The sequence below is a fragment of the Gasterosteus aculeatus genome, chromosome 15 (genome assembly GCF_964276395.1).
Source record: "Gasterosteus aculeatus chromosome 15, fGasAcu3.hap1.1, whole genome shotgun sequence".
In the NCBI taxonomy this organism is placed as follows: Eukaryota; Metazoa; Chordata; class Actinopteri; order Perciformes; family Gasterosteidae; genus Gasterosteus; species Gasterosteus aculeatus.
In genome coordinates this window covers 9,066,671-9,086,702 of record NC_135703.1, presented here as the reverse complement: position 1 = coordinate 9,086,702, position 20,032 = coordinate 9,066,671, and the positions used below count along the sequence as shown (strand labels likewise).

At 44.4% G+C, this 20,032-nt stretch overlaps 1 protein-coding gene and 1 long non-coding RNA gene across 3 annotated transcripts; one reads left to right on the top strand and one right to left on the bottom strand.

Annotated features, from left to right (window-relative positions):
• Positions 1-518: 518 nt before the first annotated feature.
• On the top strand, positions 519-3,099 carry LOC144388444 (platelet-activating factor receptor-like). The gene is made up of 2 exons (XM_078090028.1): positions 519-642; positions 941-3,099. Exons 1-2 carry the CDS (start codon positions 640-642, stop codon positions 2,081-2,083), a joined length of 1,146 nt encoding a protein of 381 aa, XP_077946154.1. The 5' UTR covers positions 519-639; the 3' UTR covers positions 2,084-3,099.
• On the bottom strand, positions 2,833-6,027 carry LOC120833161 (uncharacterized). 2 transcript variants are annotated; one of them, XR_013452838.1, is made up of 6 exons: positions 5,921-6,027; positions 5,123-5,200; positions 3,858-4,127; positions 3,541-3,672; positions 3,411-3,438; positions 2,833-3,306 (listed from the first exon to the last, which is right to left on the bottom strand). It is a non-coding gene; the product is annotated as an uncharacterized LOC120833161 (long non-coding RNA). The 2 variants fall into 2 exon arrangements; XR_013452837.1 differs by lacking the exon at positions 5,921-6,027 and adding an exon at positions 5,282-5,419.
• Positions 6,028-20,032: the final 14,005 nt, after the last annotated feature.

The following is a 20,032-nucleotide window of genomic DNA, read 5'->3' as shown; positions in this document are numbered from 1 at the left end:
TATTATATATTTGTAGGTACCTATCTATCTCAATACACAGTGCATTCCTGGACAAAAATCATTTTACATTTTGATAACATCACGGTGACAATACAGCTGGTGCCGAGGTGACCTTTAACAAGTTAAAAAGCCTCACAGAACATATCTGCACGCCTCTGATGGACTACGTAGCCAACGATGAGAGTATTCTAACGACAACACAATCAAACTGATCTGATCTGATCTAATATGGGACATATGATGAAAGTGAAACGGTAGTTCTTCTTATAAAATGCCAACTATATTTTGGAAATACTTCATGTGCTCCTTTATGTGGTAAGCAGTTATTTTGTAGTCCCTGGAAGGTTCATTTCAAAGCAAAGCAGCATTCTATTGTCAGTATGTTGCTTAGAACCTCATGACAATGGCAATTAAGGTCAGCTATAATGCTCGCTTCAAAGTAGATGCGTTTTTTTGCCTGGAGGGAAAAGCAGGTACGTCACAAAATGTGGGGACTGGCCTAATCATTTCGAAACAATCTCACCCTTCTAGAACGTTGACTTGAGCCAAACAGAAAGAGGCAAGCATAGGCCCAGCTCGGTGTTTTACAGCTGCTGAGACGTTTTACTTCCTGAAAAATATCAGAGGAGAAGAAGCAGTATGGTAAGTCTTCCCTTTAATAATACAAATACAAAAGAAACAGGCAGTAACTTACTCTTCCATACTAAGGTTTATTTATATGATGTAATAAAAACAGCTCTCGGTATAACGTCATTCAGCACCACCATAAACAGCAGCTTACAAAATGTTGTATCATCGAGTCAAATGTCGAGTCAAACAATTTTAACCAAAATATTTCAACCTTCATTGGTTGGATTTATATTCTTAGCTGCGTGTACGTCTTTTGACTGAAAAAAAAATCCCAGAATGCTTTAGGATGTTACTGTTTTCTCTCCCACAGACAGAAATGATGGTCTCAACTACGGAGCAGGTGGCCCTAAATGTGACCCCTCGCCTGGACTCTTCAGTCTTCTTGGACTCAGAGTTCCGTTATGTCGCCTTCCCAGTTGTCTATAGCATCATCTTCATCCTGGGAATCACCGCTAACCTCTACGTGTTGTTTGTTCTGCGACGCCTCCGAGAATCCAAGGGCATGGGGGAGATCCGCATCTACATGATCAACTTGACCATCGGCGATCTCCTTTTTGTGACTACCCTTCCCTTCTGGATTGACTATTTTAGACGGGATGGTAACTGGATCTACACAGACCTCATGTGCCGGCTGTCTGGCACATTGTTCTTCATCAACACCTACAGCTCCGTCCTTTTCCTCTGCGCCATCAGCGTCAGCCGCTACTGGGCAGTGACGCGGCCTCTGGACGTGGCCACCTCAGACCACAGAACTCGTGGGATCATCTTGTCCGTTTTCATCTGGCTTTTCACCCTTGCGACGGCTATTCCATTCCTGATAGAACCAGGGACCCATACTGATGATAACAATGTCACCCGCTGTTTTGAGGGCTACCAGAACACCCCTGTATCAACCAAGGTTCAAGTTTTTGCCATTCACTTGACAATAGTTATAGGGTTTTTTCTTGTCTTTTTTGTGGTCGTGGTGTGTAATTTCCTTATTGCCCGAACGTTGCTTTCCAAAGGTCCTCCTCGGGCAGAAATGCAGTCTGCAACGGTCACATCAAGAAAGTCTCAACGGACGGTGTCCTTCTCATCTAGAAAGCGCAGGGGAGTGAAGCAGAGAGCTTTGCAGATGTTGTTTTCAGTGGTTGGAGTGTTTGTCGTGTGTTTCCTGCCTCATCACGCTTGCCAATGCTTTTGGACGCTGGCGGTGTTGCATATAGAAGAGGGCTTTGGCCACGTAGACTGGAGCCAGAAGACCCGCCAGGCGCTCAACGACGCACATCAGATCACTTTGCTTCTGATGAGCCTGAACTGCATTTTGGATCCTGTGGTTTATTTTTTCGCCACTCAGAAGTTCAAAGGGTTCATCATGGCACACATTAAAAAAATAGCGAGGGGGGAAAGTTGCTCAACGACGCTCACCTCTGAGGGCTCCATGCACAGCCAGCGACACCAAAGTGAGCACTAGCAGCAGGAAATGAATTGATACAGATTGGTGTAGATATGGTGTAGATATGTAGATGTGTAGATATATGTTTGCACATTGCCTCTGATTCTTGCACCAACTATAGGCAGTTCCTGTATTAATGTACTTCAGTGTCATCCTCAAGAATCTGACAGTTTATTTCCACACACAGTATATGAATTGCATCAGCCCCCTGCCTTGCATGTGTGAGGAGGAAGAAGATGTTTTAGTTGTACAAAAGGAAAAGGAAATTCATCATGGAAAATTTAGCTTGACAACACTTTTGTTTGTTTAGTAGGATGCGAAGTACAGATCTTAATCTTTTTGGGTGTCAAAAGTGCAACGTCCCACTGCAGATTACACAAACATTTCAATTCAGTAGGCGACATTCAGACATCTGTAGAATATGTGAGATTCTTATCCCTCATCAAATGAGACAGTTTTTATTGCTTTTCATTGACGGGTTATTTCTTGTATTGCGAAACCATGGAACAGAAGCAATGACGCTTAAGCTACGTTTCCCCTCTGGCATCCAGTATTATGTATATTATGTCAAAGAGTAAAAACTGAGTCAGAATAACAAGACTTTTTGCTCTCTGCCGTTCTACTCTATCATACGCTATTCTTACTGCCAGTTTACCTGCTGTTGCAAAAGTGAGTTATGAGGCATTTTGTATGTATTTTGCTTTTACTTTGTATGGTCCTCAAATTTGTTTGTAATATAATTTTAAACATTTTTACTCCACAGACAATTTTTGTGATTTGAATTTTATTTTATTCATATGATACAATTAAAATAAAAAGACTGTGTCTTACACATCAACAAACCGAGAGACATCTCCGTATCTCAAGAGCATGCTTCATGAGACGCACAGAACTGTAGCAAATTACAGGTTTTTATCAAAATCACATGAATGAAGAAAAGGAATGTCCCATTGCTGTTTTGTTGGAATAGTTGAATATATTTCACATTCACGTTGTGTCAAATCAGGCTACTAATAAAAACATAAACTTCGTGATTCAGGCTTGATGGGAATGCTGAGCTTTCTCTGCAGATATTCACCAGCTGAACCAAATGCTCAGATCTCCACCTTCACATCCACGTTCACGATAGATTTGAGTACACATCGTCCTCAATCACTGTGGTTGGGTTGAGGTCAGTGTAGTCACTACTGGTGCAGGTGTAATTTACGTACACGTCACATTCAGCGTGTGGCAAATCTTCCCTGGTAAGGAAAAAATTATTATCAGACCGTTAATATGTAGTGCACAACGCATTGGAACGCACGTGCACCAAATGCAAACACATTTCTTTCTTGGACAGACTTACTTTGGTGGTTGTTCAGATCCAGGAAAACCTATTAAAAAACAAAGACATAAAAAGTACATTTGTTCATAAAAAGTACAAGATTTGACATTAGGAAATGATACTAGGCCCTATTGGGTTTGTTTATTTTTACCTTTACTTGCAACGTTGCCGGTGATCAACGTTCCGTCTAGTCTGTGCCAGCACAGCCAGAAAATAATAGCAAAGATGGCGATCAAGGCCAGGAGAGAAAAGACAAAGGCAGATGTTCCTAAATTCTCACCGACTGTTGTGAATCAGGGTAAAAACACAGAATTGCAGAAGAAAGGTTTTAGTTGTAATTCACAACAAAAAATGATTAAAAATAAGAAACACAGAAAAAAGGCGACTATCCAACAGGCCTGGAAAGCTAAAGCTGAAAGAAGAATGAAAGCTCAGTGGGGAACTGCAGAGTCAAAACAGACCACCCACCTGTCGTGTGCGTGGCGACGATATAGACTGTGTGGTTTTGAGAAAAGCGGCTCTCGGCAGCGGTAAGGCAGCGGTAAAGCCCGCTCTGCTCTGGCTCGGTAAGGGTCAGATGCCCACCAACTCCCGCTGGAAGCCAAGTCTGATTTCTTAAGCGTTGCCATGACAACCCGACAGAGTCTTGCACGGTGAAAGCACGGCATTGCAGGTTGACTCTTCGACCTGCAGCAACTGGGTAGTCTGGAATTGCCACCAGCTGCAGAGAGGGCTTTTCTAGGGAGGAGAAGGGAGACGGTGGAGGATTGGCGAACAGAACATGAACGGTGATGGATGAAGGACGGAGAAAGTAGATGAACAGTTACAGACAGGAGATTTTCAGCCACTCTAGTGTCATGGTTCCAGGGAGGCAGATGCCCTGGGTTATTTTGTGTTGGCAGGTTTATCCACCTGGATGGATGGCCATGAAATGTTGTACAGACATTCCTTTTCCCCGAAGGATAAGCCGTGATGACTTTGGTGATCCGTTGACTTTTCATCTAGCGTGAGAATTAGGTTCAAACTGGATTAGCCCAAAAATTTGCTTCATGACCAAATACCTGTATAATTAATGCCATTTGCGTTACATGCATTTTCACTTTTTATTAAATGAGCAAATGTGCTGACATGCTAAACATCATAGAGATACGAAGTAGGAGCAGCTACAGTAGTTTGGCACAACTGACAGTGCTGTGTGGCTCGCAGTTAGAAAATATCTAGTTCTCCAGTTGAACCCAAATAGCTAATATTCTGTAGGACGCTAACGGCTAGTGGATGCTAAAAGATATAGTTGTTAAGGAAAGTGAAAACACGATCGGCAGCTTAAATCAACTCCCTTCCAAATTCTGTTCAAATTGTGAATGAATTCCGCAACACACGTACCATGTTTAGTTTTCTAAAATGTTGAATTCGTGATCCCTTGAAATCGTCAAGTGTGAAAACTGTTGGCCACAAAATAACCCGAGAGCATAGAGACATTATTCGGTGGAGTCCCTGTGTTCCGTACCATCGATAACATCGTTAAATGTGTAAAAATACACACCACCATAACCAGCAGCCCTGCCCCAATCAAACATTAGCATGTAAACATTGTCATGTTAGCCAACAATTAGCAGTTAGTTTAAAACATGATTAGGGAAAACAGGATACATCCTCACAGAGATGCCAGCCCGGCCCTTATTTTTAGTACTTTTATTTTAGTGGAAATAATAAATAATCACATTCTGAATTACCTTCAACGGGAGGTGTACTTGAAAAATGAATCTTGGTAGAAGCGTTGTTCGTAGTCCATGTTGTAGTGTGGGATTCCCCTTGAAGCACAAATACATGTTAAAAGTACATCTAAATGTCCTGGATTCTTCTATTACATTTACTAATATAAATACCCTTACCCGTACTCTCACACACAAACATCAGGAGAGAAAAGCTAAGAAGCATGTTGTTTAGAGATGAACAAGGATTAAATGCCACTCTCACTTCAGGCAAACAGGTAAAAGTCTTTTTTCAAAGCTCAGGTAAGAGTAGAGGAAGTACAAGGCTGGGTAATAGAAATAAAACAGAAGTTCAAGGGACGAAATGTCACTTCCTCATACGTGTATTAAAGTCCTTTGTGTTTTTAGGTGATCCTGTATTCTCATACTAACATACAGCAAATTAAATCACCCAAATCACAACCATGGCTACTATATGCTGAAATCCAAATAAAACATCCCCATAAATTGTGTGGTTGTGACCATATACATTAACAAGTTATAACACCAAAATAAAGGTAATCAATTCCTGAATACTCTTGCTGACATTGTATCGTGGCAATCCATCCCATAAATGTTCTTGTTCTCACTTTAAATGGACCAATGTGTCTGAAATAAATACACCTGAATGCCAATGAATGATTCAACATACATAGTTCAAGCACATAGTTCTAGTGTTAGACCGGACATCTATGTCCCTGAGATGCAGGAAGTAGAATCTCTTGCAAAATGAAATGGTGTTTTGCGTGTGTGTGTGTGTGTGTGTGTGTGTGTGTGTACCTGGTTTGTCTTTCACATGGTCAGTGTAAAACCTGAAATAAACATGATAGAATAATGCTACATTTAGTTCTAGGCTGATGTCATTTGAACCTAGAATTTCCTGTTTTTCTCTCTGTTTAAAGGAAGAGAACATGATGGTGTCAGTTTCTTCACAAAACCGGTGTTCCTCTGTGACTTCCTCCAAATGAGGTTATGTATACCAGAGAATTTCTCTCTCTTCCTCTCTCGCAGAGAAAGATAAATGGTGATACCGTATAATTATCTATGCCTGCCCTCGTGTGAATGCATCTGTGTGTCTTTTCCCACAAGTCATTACTCTTCATTATTCTTCTTTTATTCATTACTCGTTCATTATTCTCCCCATTGGCTACAGTCATGCCTGTTGGCTTTGCCCCCCCCCTGCCAATAGAAGACAGTAGAGTAATGGGATTAAGTTAGTGTGATGTGTGCATTCGTACACACACACGCCCCCGCATGTACTAATGTACTATTGTCCCACATGTTTTTATTGACTTTGACAAATTAAATTTGCAGAAGTCACGTTATGCTTTATTTTACTGCTTATGGAAAAATGTCATCTCTAGGGGGCATTACACATCTAGTGACTGAAGAAGCTGATCTAGGACCAGATGAATTGCAGTCATTCGTGCACAGGAAGGGGAAAATCTTCTCTTAAAAGTTGCATTGTCTTGGAATCTGCATTAACTTGTTGATCTTGGCCACTTGGAAAACGAAGAATCTGTGAACACATCACTAAAATATCCTTACTTTATCTCATCCCCACGTGGAGACCTTTCCAAGCTGTTTTTGTACTTTACACCCAGAAGTGACGGAGCGGTGCCATTCGTTTTTAATCGTATTCCTGACCATGTGATGACTGAATTATTCATTTTTAATTATTATTTTTAATTTTGTTAATACAAACTCCATTTTAACTTCTGGGCTTTTGGCAGCTAAATGATCACAGGCCTAAATTAGCCGTTACCATGCATTGGGTTCTTTAGCCACTGAGTTTTTGCCGAGAGATCCTCTGAGACAGACAGTTAAAGAATCCGCTGAAATGCTAAAAAGACCTCCACATGTTGTCAAGTTGTTTTCACGTTGTAGGCAACACAAATATTGATTATATGGGACAGACGTTGAGGTGTTCAACGGAAGTTACTCAACAAACAATCCACCACCGGGTGGTGCTCAGCTCTCATATATCTGTTCAGAAAATCCCCTAGCCCTCCTTTCAGGCTTCTCCCCCTTTCATCCCCAAACGTCACTTTGTAATTCCGGCTGCTAGTTGCTTGATATTCATGGCTAGTCACGTAAAAGTCACGTAAAGATCCATCAAATCCATATTCCAGAAGTTTGAGATTATAGGATTTCAATTAATATGAAATAAAACGTATACAAGTCCATAAAAGTATTTATGTTTATGTTTCTGGGATACAAAAAGCATTTTGGTTTGCTTTTTACAGTAAAGGGGGGGGGGGGTTAGTCACTTCGTTAAAGAGGAAAATACATCATCATGTTATTGTGGGGGGGGGGGGGGTGACTTCCTCTTGGAGACAGCCGCCCCTGATGACCCAGATGAAATATGATGGCATTGTGTGTGTGTGTGTGTGTGCAGAAAGACGAAAGGGTGCACTCATCCGGACATCATTTTTTGATGGATAACTCTTCTCCCTCCTCTAGTCACGCATTGGGTGTCACGGTGATGACGAGTGGCCTCCTTCTGCTTTTGTGGCGGGCGGTGGGATGTGACAGTCCTGCCACTGCAGACTCCCTTCAACTGCCTCTACCAACCACCTCCCAGTTCAAATGAAAAACACGCCCCCCCCCCCCACTTCCTGTCCGTTTTAGTCTTAAACTATGAAAGAATGTCTCCCCCAGCTGGCCGCGTTCGGGGCGCTTCAGGGAAAATAACAGCATTGAGAAACAGGGCCAACGGTGACAGGGCAGCTTTCACGACGCGACAGCAGAGGACGGAAACCAATCGGCTCCAGATGGACGCTTCCTGTGCCAGGCAGGAAATGACAAAGCTCCCTTGCCATCGTACTCCATTTCAGCGGAGAACAGAGACAATCCTCACTTCATCTAGAGGCCACCCCAACACCCCCCCCCCCTCCCCTCTCCTCCCACACCTCACCCCAACAGGTGAGCTGGGAATTCCTTTCAGTCTCTTTGTTCTTCTCCTTTGCGTCGCCCCCCTCTTGAGTTGTTGTCATCACCGGCGACAAATACTGTAATAAATTCAAACTCCAATTTGTAGCCTCAGAGCCTTTGCTCCGCCTGCTCTGGGTGGGACGGATTCGATATTACCGTCACATGTCCACAGCATGTCCACACTGAAGAGAGGAAGGATCCCTTTACCAGGACAGGCAGACGTGCAAACAATGTCTTATGAACACAGTAGACAGAAATAAAAAACATAAAACAACCTCATCAGAGATAAACAGCATTATAAACCTGCCTACAATATATGTGTGTGTGTGTGTGTGTGTGTGTGTGTGTGTGTGTGTGTGTGTGTGTGTGTGTGCGCGCTTCATCCTCGCGCCGCCCGGTGCGGATGATGTACTCTGTTCTGCTGTGTAGGCCCTGTGTTGAACAGATGTCGCGGATGCTGATACTCTCCCTGTGCTGGGCACGAACAAATTACACACCGATACACACATGGAAGCCCGCATGAGAAGCCACAGACACACATAAACGCACACACACAGACACACACATGCTGCAAATATGACCTTCAGATTACAGATGGCCCCTATCAGAGGCCACCGGCTGGATTTGCAAGATGTAAATACTGAGGGAGTAATCCAGCATGGGGCAGAGGGGGCTATAACATGGGGCAGGAGGGGCACCAGATGGTGGATTTGTGTGTGCGTATGTGTGCGCATGTGTGAGAGAGGAAATGTTAAGAGCGCTGAGGAACAGAGATCGGGATTATGGTTGTCTGTTTTTGATGTGCCACAGCACTAAATGCAGGTGAATAATAGCCCTCGACGTTGTATTTACTCTCTCGTTGCCCGTGTGGCATCATGGCAAAGAGGTTGTGAACTTCCTTTATTAGTTAACTGACGGCCTGCGCTTTAAATGACCTTGAGTAGCATGTAGTGTGTGAGCTGTAAGCTGAGGAAGGGACTGCGTGCACGAGTGCTTTGACTATCAACCTCGATTTCCCCTGCGGCGTTTGGCGAGTGATATCAGACGTACAGAAGGGAAGAGGGAAAGAAAGGAAAGCAAACTGCGAAAAAGGGTGACAAAGGGAAACAGCGTTGACACAGGAATGAAGCCTTGTTTAATTCTTTGACTTGCAGAGGTCACTAGCCAATCGAGCTGGCACGCCGTGATGTGGTGTGCCGTCCTGGGAAACACTTTCCCCCGCACATCCTTTTTCATTTCACCTCCTCCCCTCCCCCCCTCCCCTCCCTCCTCCCCTACTCCCGTCTCTTACATCCGTTTTGTCCTTGCCATAATTTCATCTCTTTGCACGTCATTAGCAAGACGGCGCCTAATGAATTTCTTATCGCTCGGAATTCAGTGGCTGTTGTGATAACGTTTATTGTATTCAGTTTTCCCATTGGAAGCAGCGAGGTGTGTGTGTGTGTGTGTGTGTGTGTGTGTGTGTGTGTCTGTGAAAGAAAGAAAAGAAACAGAAACAGTTAGAAATATTTATACAGGGAGTCAAGCGCAAAGACACAGGCAGCTCTCAGCAGCACATTCAAGCTCAAAAGGTCAAAATGAATTAAGCACACAGTGAGTTACATACATGGATGCACAGGCAATGAAAAAATTGAAGAAAGGGCTCAACCTTTTTGATAAATAAAAAGAAGAGGTCTTGGAACCCCAAAAAATTAGAAATCGGAGCCACCGACTAACTGATACAGAAGGAGCCGACAGACGATTAAACAAGGAGAGAGGAGAGAATGGGCGGCATTCTGAAGGACAGATCAGTGGCAGACGGGGGTGTTCTGGTCTGCTACTAATGTTCCTCGGAAGAATTAAAGTCCAGGAAGAGGTTAGCGCCCTCGCACACACACAAACACACACAACACCGGCTCATACACGTAGGCACACTGTTAGCTCGGTATTGGTGTTAGCGTGGGCGCCTGTAAACATCAGCGACCCCCCCCCCCCCCCCGCTGGTTGTCCCTCAGCCGTAGTTAGTGACTTAGCGACCCGTGCGACCCCTCACACGCCGACATCCGCCCCTGTAGTAGCGCATGGTCGATCCAAAGTGTCACCTCGCTAAGCGTTGAGCACATTCATGTGACACCTTTCCTGATAACTGAGTGCACGTGGGCTGAGATGTGAGGGAGGGAGGAAAGGAGGAAAGGGAGATGCTGCCCTCAAAAAAGTGACAAATAAATGTTGCATGTCTCGTTGCCAAACATTACGTAACATGTCAAACTTTTGCTTACTTTTTTTAGCATCTCTATAGGAATAAATGATTTATTTAAGTACAAAATCTGATTCTTTGTGTTCACCACCACATGCTGCAACCTCCAGTTTATCGCTGTTTAGTCTTGAGCCAAAATGTTCCTAGAAGCTTAGTTTCCTAGAAGCTGCAGTTTGTCTCAGCAGAAATACAACAAATAACCTGACGGAAAAATCATGTTTACTTCATGCATCGCAATAAAGGCTTAATAAGATAGTTTCCTAAGATACTGTGGAAATATTGGATGATGTTTAAACAATAATAAAAAAGATCAATCAATGTGTTTAAATTAGATTGAAGGTCTTCCCTCAGCTTGTTCACTAAACTGTGAAAGCTTTCACTCATAAACTGGATGTACGTGTGGACCTTTTTTCTATTTCTATTTGTTCTATTGTTATAATATCCGTACATTGTGCCGCTTTTGCGATTTGCCGATACTTAACATTTTCTTTTTAAAAGGCACAAAGCAGCTACAGCAGATTACCCTCCAAAATACCTTCATGCCACACTAAATTGTTCTCTAATGCCGCACGCATCAGGGACATTACCAGTGCTTTGGTTTGTTTCCAACAAATTAGCCTCTTGTGCTCAGACGTCTTTGAAGGAAAGAGAGAAAATGAAACTCCTGAATCGATATGTTGAAGGACAACGGGCAGTGAGTGTGAAGCCAGGTGACACTCGCACACGCGTGTGTGTAAATCTCTCCCGGAGTGGAGGTCAGACCGAGCTGAGCTATGTATTTAGAAGTTATTTTAACCCAAGTTAGGACGTCCCTGAAGAGGACAACGCTAGCTTTGTGTATTTTCGATGCCAAAATTCAACTTTAAAAGGCATTTTACATCAAGCCGCTGAAGAAAAGATTAATTTGAGGCTGCAGAAAGGGACAACTTAAGGCAACTCGTCGGCTTCATTTAGTTCTCTTTCGTTGAGCATGCAATCTGAGTGCATTTGTGTGCCTATGAAGTCAATTGCTGAAATCACCACTCTGTGCCTTTGTTCTCCTGCAAGAGGAGCTTTTCCAAAAACTCTCCTCCAGTTCCGCACCAGCAGCTCAGACAGGCAATGTGCACGATAGCGAGTCAACGCAAGGACCCAGAAGCTTCATTTACACTCCCACTCCACGGCCTCATCACAGCGTAAGCAGCCAGAAAGCAGTAACCGTGTCGTTCGGGGGCAGCAGTGCTTGCCAACTGTGCCCCGTGTCCTGGGCGGGGCAGAAGAACTTTCCCAACGCGTATGGCCCATGTTTTTCATCTTGCAAAACATGGGCCAAAGAAGAGCGAGAGAAGCAGGATGTTGAGTGAAAGACCGAAAGACGGAGACAGGCGCGGAAAGGAAAAAGAAGAGAGACTGAGATGGAAAACCAGAGTGGCAAGAAATGAGTAATTGAGGGAGGGAGAAAGATAGAGAGGGAGAAAAAAGGGTTGAGAGGGTGTTAAATGCGAGAAGAGAGTTTAATTTGTTTTTCGGCAGTGTCGTGCCGTCACAGAAATGTGTTTACCAGCTCCTACTTTGCCATTAGTGACACTCGGGCGCTTCCGTAGAAGAAACCAAATAGGTTCATAACTGCCTCATGTATCCTCCAAATGTCCCCATAGCTCTCCGTTTGTTGGACTGTGTCCCTCCGTATGTCTCCTCTCTTCGCTGCGTCCTGCCCCCTCTCTGTCTGGCTCCCTCTCTTTTTTCCTTTCCTCCCCTGCTCTCGTCTGTTCATCGGACCGTCTCAGAGTTTTACCCGCCGCCTGTTGTCGTGGTAGAAGGCTGACGCAGAAGGACCACGGGGCAATTAGGAGGGGCAGACGGGGAGGGCGCGCTAATGAGGGGTGAGCAGGGTGGATGCAGATGCCGCGTCCTGTTTTTAGGGGGCATCTCCTTTGACAAATTCCAAGTCAAACACATGCAAAATGAGAGGACTTAAAGAGCGTTTTAACTTTTTTACCACCTGAATTTAACAGGATTTTGTGATATAAGGATACACCAGTCGGGCCTATCTGTGGTAAAAAAAAAAGAAGCAGGGCTCCATTTTTTGGCTCCTTTTGGAAGTCATATTCGGTCTTGACGTCGATGGAGACGACTCCTCGAATGGAAAGCAAGGACGGAGAGAGTAAGCAAGAGGGAGGACCAGTGTTGCAGCCAGTGATTAAACTGTTACTTCTGTTTTCACCTCGCTGAACATCTTTCCTGAGTCCTCATGACAAATCAAATGGATCCTGCAGGTGAAAAATACTGTTTTAGCCAAACATCCATTTTTATCTTTGTTTGCACACCTCACATCGCAGCGTGGTCTATCCTCTGACTGCCCTCGATAGTGGAGACTTCATGGCCCCCTTGTCTCTCAACGCAGTTGATTTAATCTGTATCTTTGCCCATTTAATATACTATGTATCCATCTTGCCGCCATCCTCTGCCGGCCCTGTACTGCGGCTACCCCGGCTTGCTCTCTTCTTGACCAACCAGAAGCCTCTCCCTCTTCACATCCTCAAGGGTGGAAATTAAATTAGCGCAAACCGAATAAGACTTACGCCAAAAATGTATTGACTCAAATAAAGTGCATGGGAACAAATAATCTAATTTGCCAGACAAAGGAATCCTAGTAGACGAAATCATCCATATCCTGGTGGTATTTAATGATTGAGCTTGACCCTTTTCCATGCTCTTGGGGTGAACATTTCTGGAGTTTTCCACCACTGCAAATAAAGCATCCTGTCAAAAGCCGCCTGGAAGGGAAACATGTGACTACTCTGACTCTCGCTGTGGCTGCTGCTAAGCTCTTTAAAGGTGTTAACTTCCCCTCGTGTTCTGGTCTGTGACCTGTCACAGAGCGCTACTCAAAGAGCAAGATGGAAAATACACTTTGTTAATATTTTAACAGCTCAAGTCGGAGACGAGGCAGAGTGACTGCTGCACGCAAGGCAGATTGAATCCTCAGGCCAAAGTGTGCTGGTCTGAGGTCTTTTTTGAGTCAACATTCAGCATCCCTGTGTTGACTTAAAGATGTCGACCCAAGAGACAGAAAAACAATAAAAGACAGAAAGAGAAGAACAAGAGTGGGATATATGGTGGAAAACCATCAAAAGAAGAGAAATCTGTTCTGTGAGTGTATGTGTGTGTGTTGCCATCTGTGCAAGTCCATAAGGTTGTGTGCTTGCATGTGTGTGTGTCTTGGGAGCAGCTTGTGAATGGGAGACTTTAGGAGGGAAAAGTTGGAGCAGAAAGCTGCTGGAGGTAATCTTGTGGCACACAGCTGATAACGGCTCTCCACCTGGAGCCTCTTAGCAAATTCCTGGACCACCATCATTCAACCAAATGTCCTTCAGAGAAAGAGAGAGAGGGAGGGAGGAGAGAGAGAAATGATGATGCAATGCATGTTTAGAGCATCTAACAATACACTACAAATGCTGAAGGACCATTAAACATGCAATATAGTCTGTCCACTACATACACGGACATGTGTTGCGGCGGAACTGCCGTGCACGTAACCCCCCCCCCCCCCCCCCCAAAAAAAAACTTTGCTGATGTACACTGTGACCTTACACGATTCTCACATCACTTATCTCTCATTTTAGGCAAAGTGAGAGGTGAAAAACACTTCCAACTGGAAATGGCAATAAAACACTGCCTTACAGAATTGTAAGGTCTATGTCACACAGGCAACGACGGGAGAAAACTCCCAATCTTTGAGTTGATTCGGATGCAGTTGGTGGTGGCACAACAAACGGTCCAACATGGTGTGGCTGAGTTTGCATGTGTGCACATCTGTCGGTCTGATCCTGGCCTAATGGACTTTAGCCCCTGCATTGCTGACAGGAAATCAATGACCCACTCGGTAGACTCAATGATGCTTCATCGAGAGCAAGAGAGAGAGAGAGAGAGAGAGAGAGAGAGAGAGAGAGAGAGAGAGAGCTGTTCATGTCTGTGGCTTATGTGATGGAATTGTCACACATTTACTATTTCCATTGAATCTTGATTTCCATTGTGAGCTCTAATCTTGGTAAGCTTTCACACAACCTTGTGGACTGAGTTGACACACAGATTAATACACTGGATGCACAAATGCAATTTTAAATTTTACTTCTGGGAAGCATTAGGCCAGAGACTTCCAGCAGAACATCCCACAATGGGGTCAGGTTAACAAGATTTTTGTAGAACTTTAAACAGTCATTAGACGAGGCTTTCAAATAACAGACCGACAAAATTGACGGAAATGGAAGGAAGAGATCAACGCAATACCACAGTGCAGATTATGCACAGCGCCATGGTGCATTCTGGCAGTCAAAAGATGGTTATTTTCTGAGTCTGAGGCAAGGAATGTGGGCGATGTGTACAAATCTGCAATGAAGGTGTCAGTACTCAAAGTTAGATTAGAACTTTAGGATGAACTAGCTCTAATGATCCCTTTGCGGGAATCAGTTTGGTGGAGTGGCAAAAGTAATATGATTCAACAGCAAAAACGGCTAACATATTAAATAAGCAATGATATAGCAGAGAAAATGGAAAAGCAATGAAGAATATCAAAAGCTAAGTATAGAACATAAACCGGCTGAGCTTCTGTTATTGCATTTACTTTTAATAGTTTTCATACAGACAGCTTGCGCTTGTCATGTTAAATAGATTATGAATATGTGCTTTCTGCAAAATATGTGTTTGAGGTTGATAATTGACTTGTTCTTTCATTTAGGCGCTGATCTGGAGCTTTTAATCCATTTAAATGATCTTCATCAACAGAAGAATATATTGAAATTTGAACAACTCCATTTCATGGGGAAGCTCGTGCAATATGACTGAAAGAAGAGCCGCTACAAAACGGGCCCTCGGGTGAAATTGTTTACTCAATACATTATAGTTGTTTTTCAGATATTGACAGACAAACCTTTTAGCTCTGAGCAAACTGCTGATGAAGATACTGAGATGTAAATGAAAGTTGATCTAGATTTAATGTGGTTTGTTTTCATCAAATACATTTATTTAGTATTTATGGATGTAATGCAATGAAGTATTAGCCTGTTCTGCATGAGCCAAAGTGAAAAACCTATATATTTTTTTGTTGTCTGTTGAGAGCAAAGAAGAAAATAGCGAATATGGGGCAGAGCTAGAAAAGCCTGCAGTGTAGGGATGCCATGTTGAAAATGACTTTGACAGAAAAAGGGTTTGTGTCCTGTTTCCTCTAAACAGACAATGTTTGTATTTTTATCAATGACAATGTAATCTTTGTGCCTAAATCCAACAAAACCCTAAAGGAATATTGTGACACTTTGAGGAAAATATCCTCATTATTATCCTTGAGTAAAGTAGAGTTATAGAAGAGGACGTTGTCATTGCTATGTTTGAGATATCGTATACATTCTTTTTGCTCAATGAATCTCACTAAACAGATTTTGCATTCACGTGCAGATGGTTTACGTATCAAAAGTGTTTTAGTTTGCAGTCGGGTATATTGTCTACGTGGAACCCGGCGGCTGTCGTCGTCTCACGACATACAGCTTTTTGTTGACAGTTCGACGTGGGACATGCAGCAGCCGGGGTTCCAACCCTGCAGTTTCCGGCGCACCCTCTGTACTCCATGGGCCGCGGTGGCGTCAATGTATTCACGCAAAGCTCATGAACAGCATCGAAAAAGATGGGACGGAACAGGGGAGAGGTGAATGGAACTCAATTGAGCGTCATAGTAACTGAAAAGTACCGTAGAAAAGTCAAAGACACACAGAACCGCAGGAACACAAGACAATTCAAGGACCCTGAACCCAGCAGGGCCGAGGCAGAGGTGAATCCAATCTGGCAGCATGCAGGAGGTCAGCGGACAAACCCTGCCGTGTGGATTTCTCTGCAAAACACTGGATCACATGTTAATCTCAGTTTAATACACAAATCCCCAACCCCAATCCAATCAAATCTAATACCCCTGGCTGGGCCAGCCACGGCCAATCCCACCAGCTCTCCATCCCTCCCTTCATCTCATCGAACGCTGACATCACGTTAGAAAATCCCCGTTGACGTGTAACGACACAGAAGCGTGTTCGCAGGAAACGGCATGCTACACTCACAGATACACACTCGGAGCTAGAGATACACGTAGAGCCTGAAATTAGAAGTGGATTTTCGACCACGCCAGTGTACATACACATTGGTAGTAAAATAAATTGCGTATTGTTTAAACAAGACGAGCGAATGGACGGGTGGGGAGGGTTGGCGGCGGGGGCCTGCAATGCAGAGAAAGGGAAATACGTATGTGTGTGAATCTGAGTGTGTGTAATGCCCAGCCGGCGGTGTTTAACGCTGTCCCAGAGGGTTTTAATCCAGATTATCAGGAGTATAAAGTCACTCAGTCTGCTGCTCTACTCGGCCTAACCTACCGCTTAGGGCACAAACACACACACACACACACACACACACACACACACACACACACACACACACACACACACACACACACACATTCCGTCTTTCCCCTCTTTAAGTCCTTTTCCCACACACATGAAAGGAGTCCTGTTTTCAGATTATCCTCTAGGGGGTGCTGTGTATCCAGACAGCCAGCATCCCCCCCTCCCCCTGTTGGTGTTATAGCGTACTTTCCATTCTGACCCAGGCGCCCCCCTCGGTTGCTGCTCGCCCTGCTGCGTAAAAGACCTGAGAACAACCGCACTCAGCTTGACCTATTTCAATGAATTCACAGCGCTGTTGTTGCCTCATTTGACGTTGATGCATGACGCCTTCGCCCGACAGATCCTCCGTTGTTTTACACGGTATTAAATCTGGATCATGATGCAGCAATCAGTGCAGACATCTATATGCGCACTGTCTGAACCAAACCGAGGTGCTGGGTATCCATCCACTATGCAGACAGCTGCTCCATCATTTACACACGGCGGTGCGATCTACATATCTCCCAGTTGGTCTGGATTAATTTCAGCATGTTAAATCTGATGGTGGAGATTGATGCTCGCGGCAGGGAGGGGTAGTGTGTGTACATTTCCTCATATTCGCATGCCGGCTGACACGTCCCAGTGACAGGCAGTCTGATTGGATCACAGCTAGTCATTTTCCACCCAAATAGACAGCAAATGAAACGTCTCTGCTACATGCTGTGTTTGTGCCTGGTCAGAATCCAGAACAAGCTCGGGCCTTTCTTTCCTTTCCTCTAAATACCTAATATCTAAACAGACCCTTTTTTCCCTTTCAGTCTCTGTCCAGCATCTTGTCTCTATTGCTCTAATCTCACTTTCCTCCCACCGGTCCAACCGCATTTTCCACCACGTGCATGTTTCCTGTTGCTCTGTGATTTGGGTTGAAAACAGCACTAACCTGCAGAGACGAGAAGCTTCCTCAACGCGAGCTGTTCCTCTCGCTACTGTTGTCCTTAACGTTTTTCACTGGGAGCACTTCATGGAAATCAGCTGGAAAGCCAAGAAACAGGGTGGCCAAACCTTCAAGGACAAAGATTAGGCTCGGTTAGGCTTAGGTGAGGAAGCTATTTTGTGTCTAAGAATGTGTTGAGAGAGCCTTGTGCTGCCAGTGGAGGAAGGATCCACAGTAGCTAACGAGATGTTTCATAGGTTCAAATAACTACACATTTTGGAATTTTTTGGCACACAACTATTGTTTGGCCTCTATAGACTTACTCAGGGGCCTTTTTAGTAGTTTCTTTCTCCTGTGATACCGTTTGTGGATTTCAAAGAACCATTATTCCACTCAGCTCTGTGATATCGTTGAAGGCTTTAAAAACTGTGCCGGGTAACTTCCTACATAGTTTACTGGCACGCACGCTTTGACATGACAATAACAGTGTCCATATTTGCGGGTGCTTTTAATCAATTACAAAGGAAGTGTTTCCAGCAGCTGTGGGGGGGCCTCTTCTGCTCCTTTTCTGAGTAAATGCTGTCGTGCTCACACAGCCCCTTTTTGTCTTGTGCTGTACAGCGGGGGCGGTAATTTACGAACATGTAGAGGGAAACTTGTAAGGTCAGTATTTCACACAGCTGAGCCAGAATTTGTGTTTGCGCCGCACGCCAAACTACCAAATTTCCGAGGCTCACAAACCGGCGGCCATGAGGACACCGCCATTCAAGCCATTCAAGCGCGGGCCTCACGCCTCACCGCGGGGAGTATTACCTACGCACCGGGAGGAAGAAACTATCGGATGCTGGAATCGCTCCGATGGAATGAAAGTGCTCTCTCCCTGCCTGCTGCCCCGGGGGAACCCACAGCTTCAGCAGAAATCGCGTCGATTGAAATGACAATGGAAGTGACATCGGTATCACTGGACAGCTGCCAGCGAACCGATCGAGGACCTTGTTGCAGTTTAGGGTACGTACGGGTATTTTCCTAATCTCTTAACATCAACATTTGTTTTTCATTTTGCAACGTGTTTATGCTTTACTTATGCCAGAATACATACGTACCGCCAGTGTTGGAATGCAGCACTTTGTTTTAACTGTATGCAGTTAAACGGGTACAGTAACAGCGGCTTAGCAAAACTAAGTTCAGGAGCAAACCGTGGACGTCAACACACACAACTCCCACGCACATACACATCCGGCTCTTAGGTTATTACGGCCCGTCATTGTCTAATTCACACTCATTAAATGCTACAGAGAATGACAAAAGCTCCTTGTTCTCCGACAGCCGCTTTGTTAACCCTCTCCCTCTTATCTCTTTCCCGCCTCCCGTTCTTGCCCCTCTCTACTCTGCTTTGTATCTATTGTATGACACTCAAGGACGACTTGACGGCATCCCGAGCCACCACTTCCCTGTTCATTCCAAAATGAAACCTGCGAGAGAGAGAGAGAGAGAAATACCAACAATTTGCAAAAGCCTTGGAATGTCACATAGGATTTGCCACTTACTGGTAACATAAAACTTGCGGTGATGCAGACAACGCTGATGGCCTTGGCGGCCGTGACAGTGGTGATATAAGATGTCATAACCCTGCGTCCTTGCGCCGGTCGTCTTGGAACCATCAATTCGCTTGACCTTTATCCAGGAATCGGGGTCCATCACAGACTCAGATCCTTTCTCTCGATTTATTTCACTCTCTTCGGATCTACCCTGACAACGGTTGTAACAGAGTTTGGGAGTCCTCGTGTGTGTGTGTGAGGGACAGAAAGACTGAGGGAGATGGAGAGACGGAGCGAGGCTTCCCCCCGCAGTGCATCCACGTATAAGAAGCACAGCCACCTGAGAGCAGCGGAGCACAGAATGGTGAAGATGAGAGAAAATGAAGAGACAAAAGCACTTCCCTGGTGTAATTATGCTTTCATTTCATGGCCATGTATCCACACGATGTGCGCTGCATGCAGAGATGCTCATTAGAGTCATTGCACAATGGAAATGTAACTGGCATCTGCCAGCAGAGAGCGAAAGTGAGGGTGAATCATTTCAGCAAAGACGTGGAGGTTATGGCTGAGCCGAGGTGTCCTGTGTCTTCAGACCTGCTCTTAAAGCTTTCATCCAGGAGCCTTGAAAGAGAGCGCTTTTGCTTGCATGTCTTTCTAAACAAACTGATACGCAACAATTCCTCTTTTTTTTTTTAAACAAACAAAGGCGTTTTGTTGATAATTATTTTTGCAGTTGTTGCGTTTCCCTTTCATGCCAGCAAAGGTTTTGTTGTTGCACAAACCGCCGTCTTTTTGTCCTTTCAAGGGGGGTTTGAATCTCCGTTTCGGATCAGAAAAGTCTCACTCGTGATG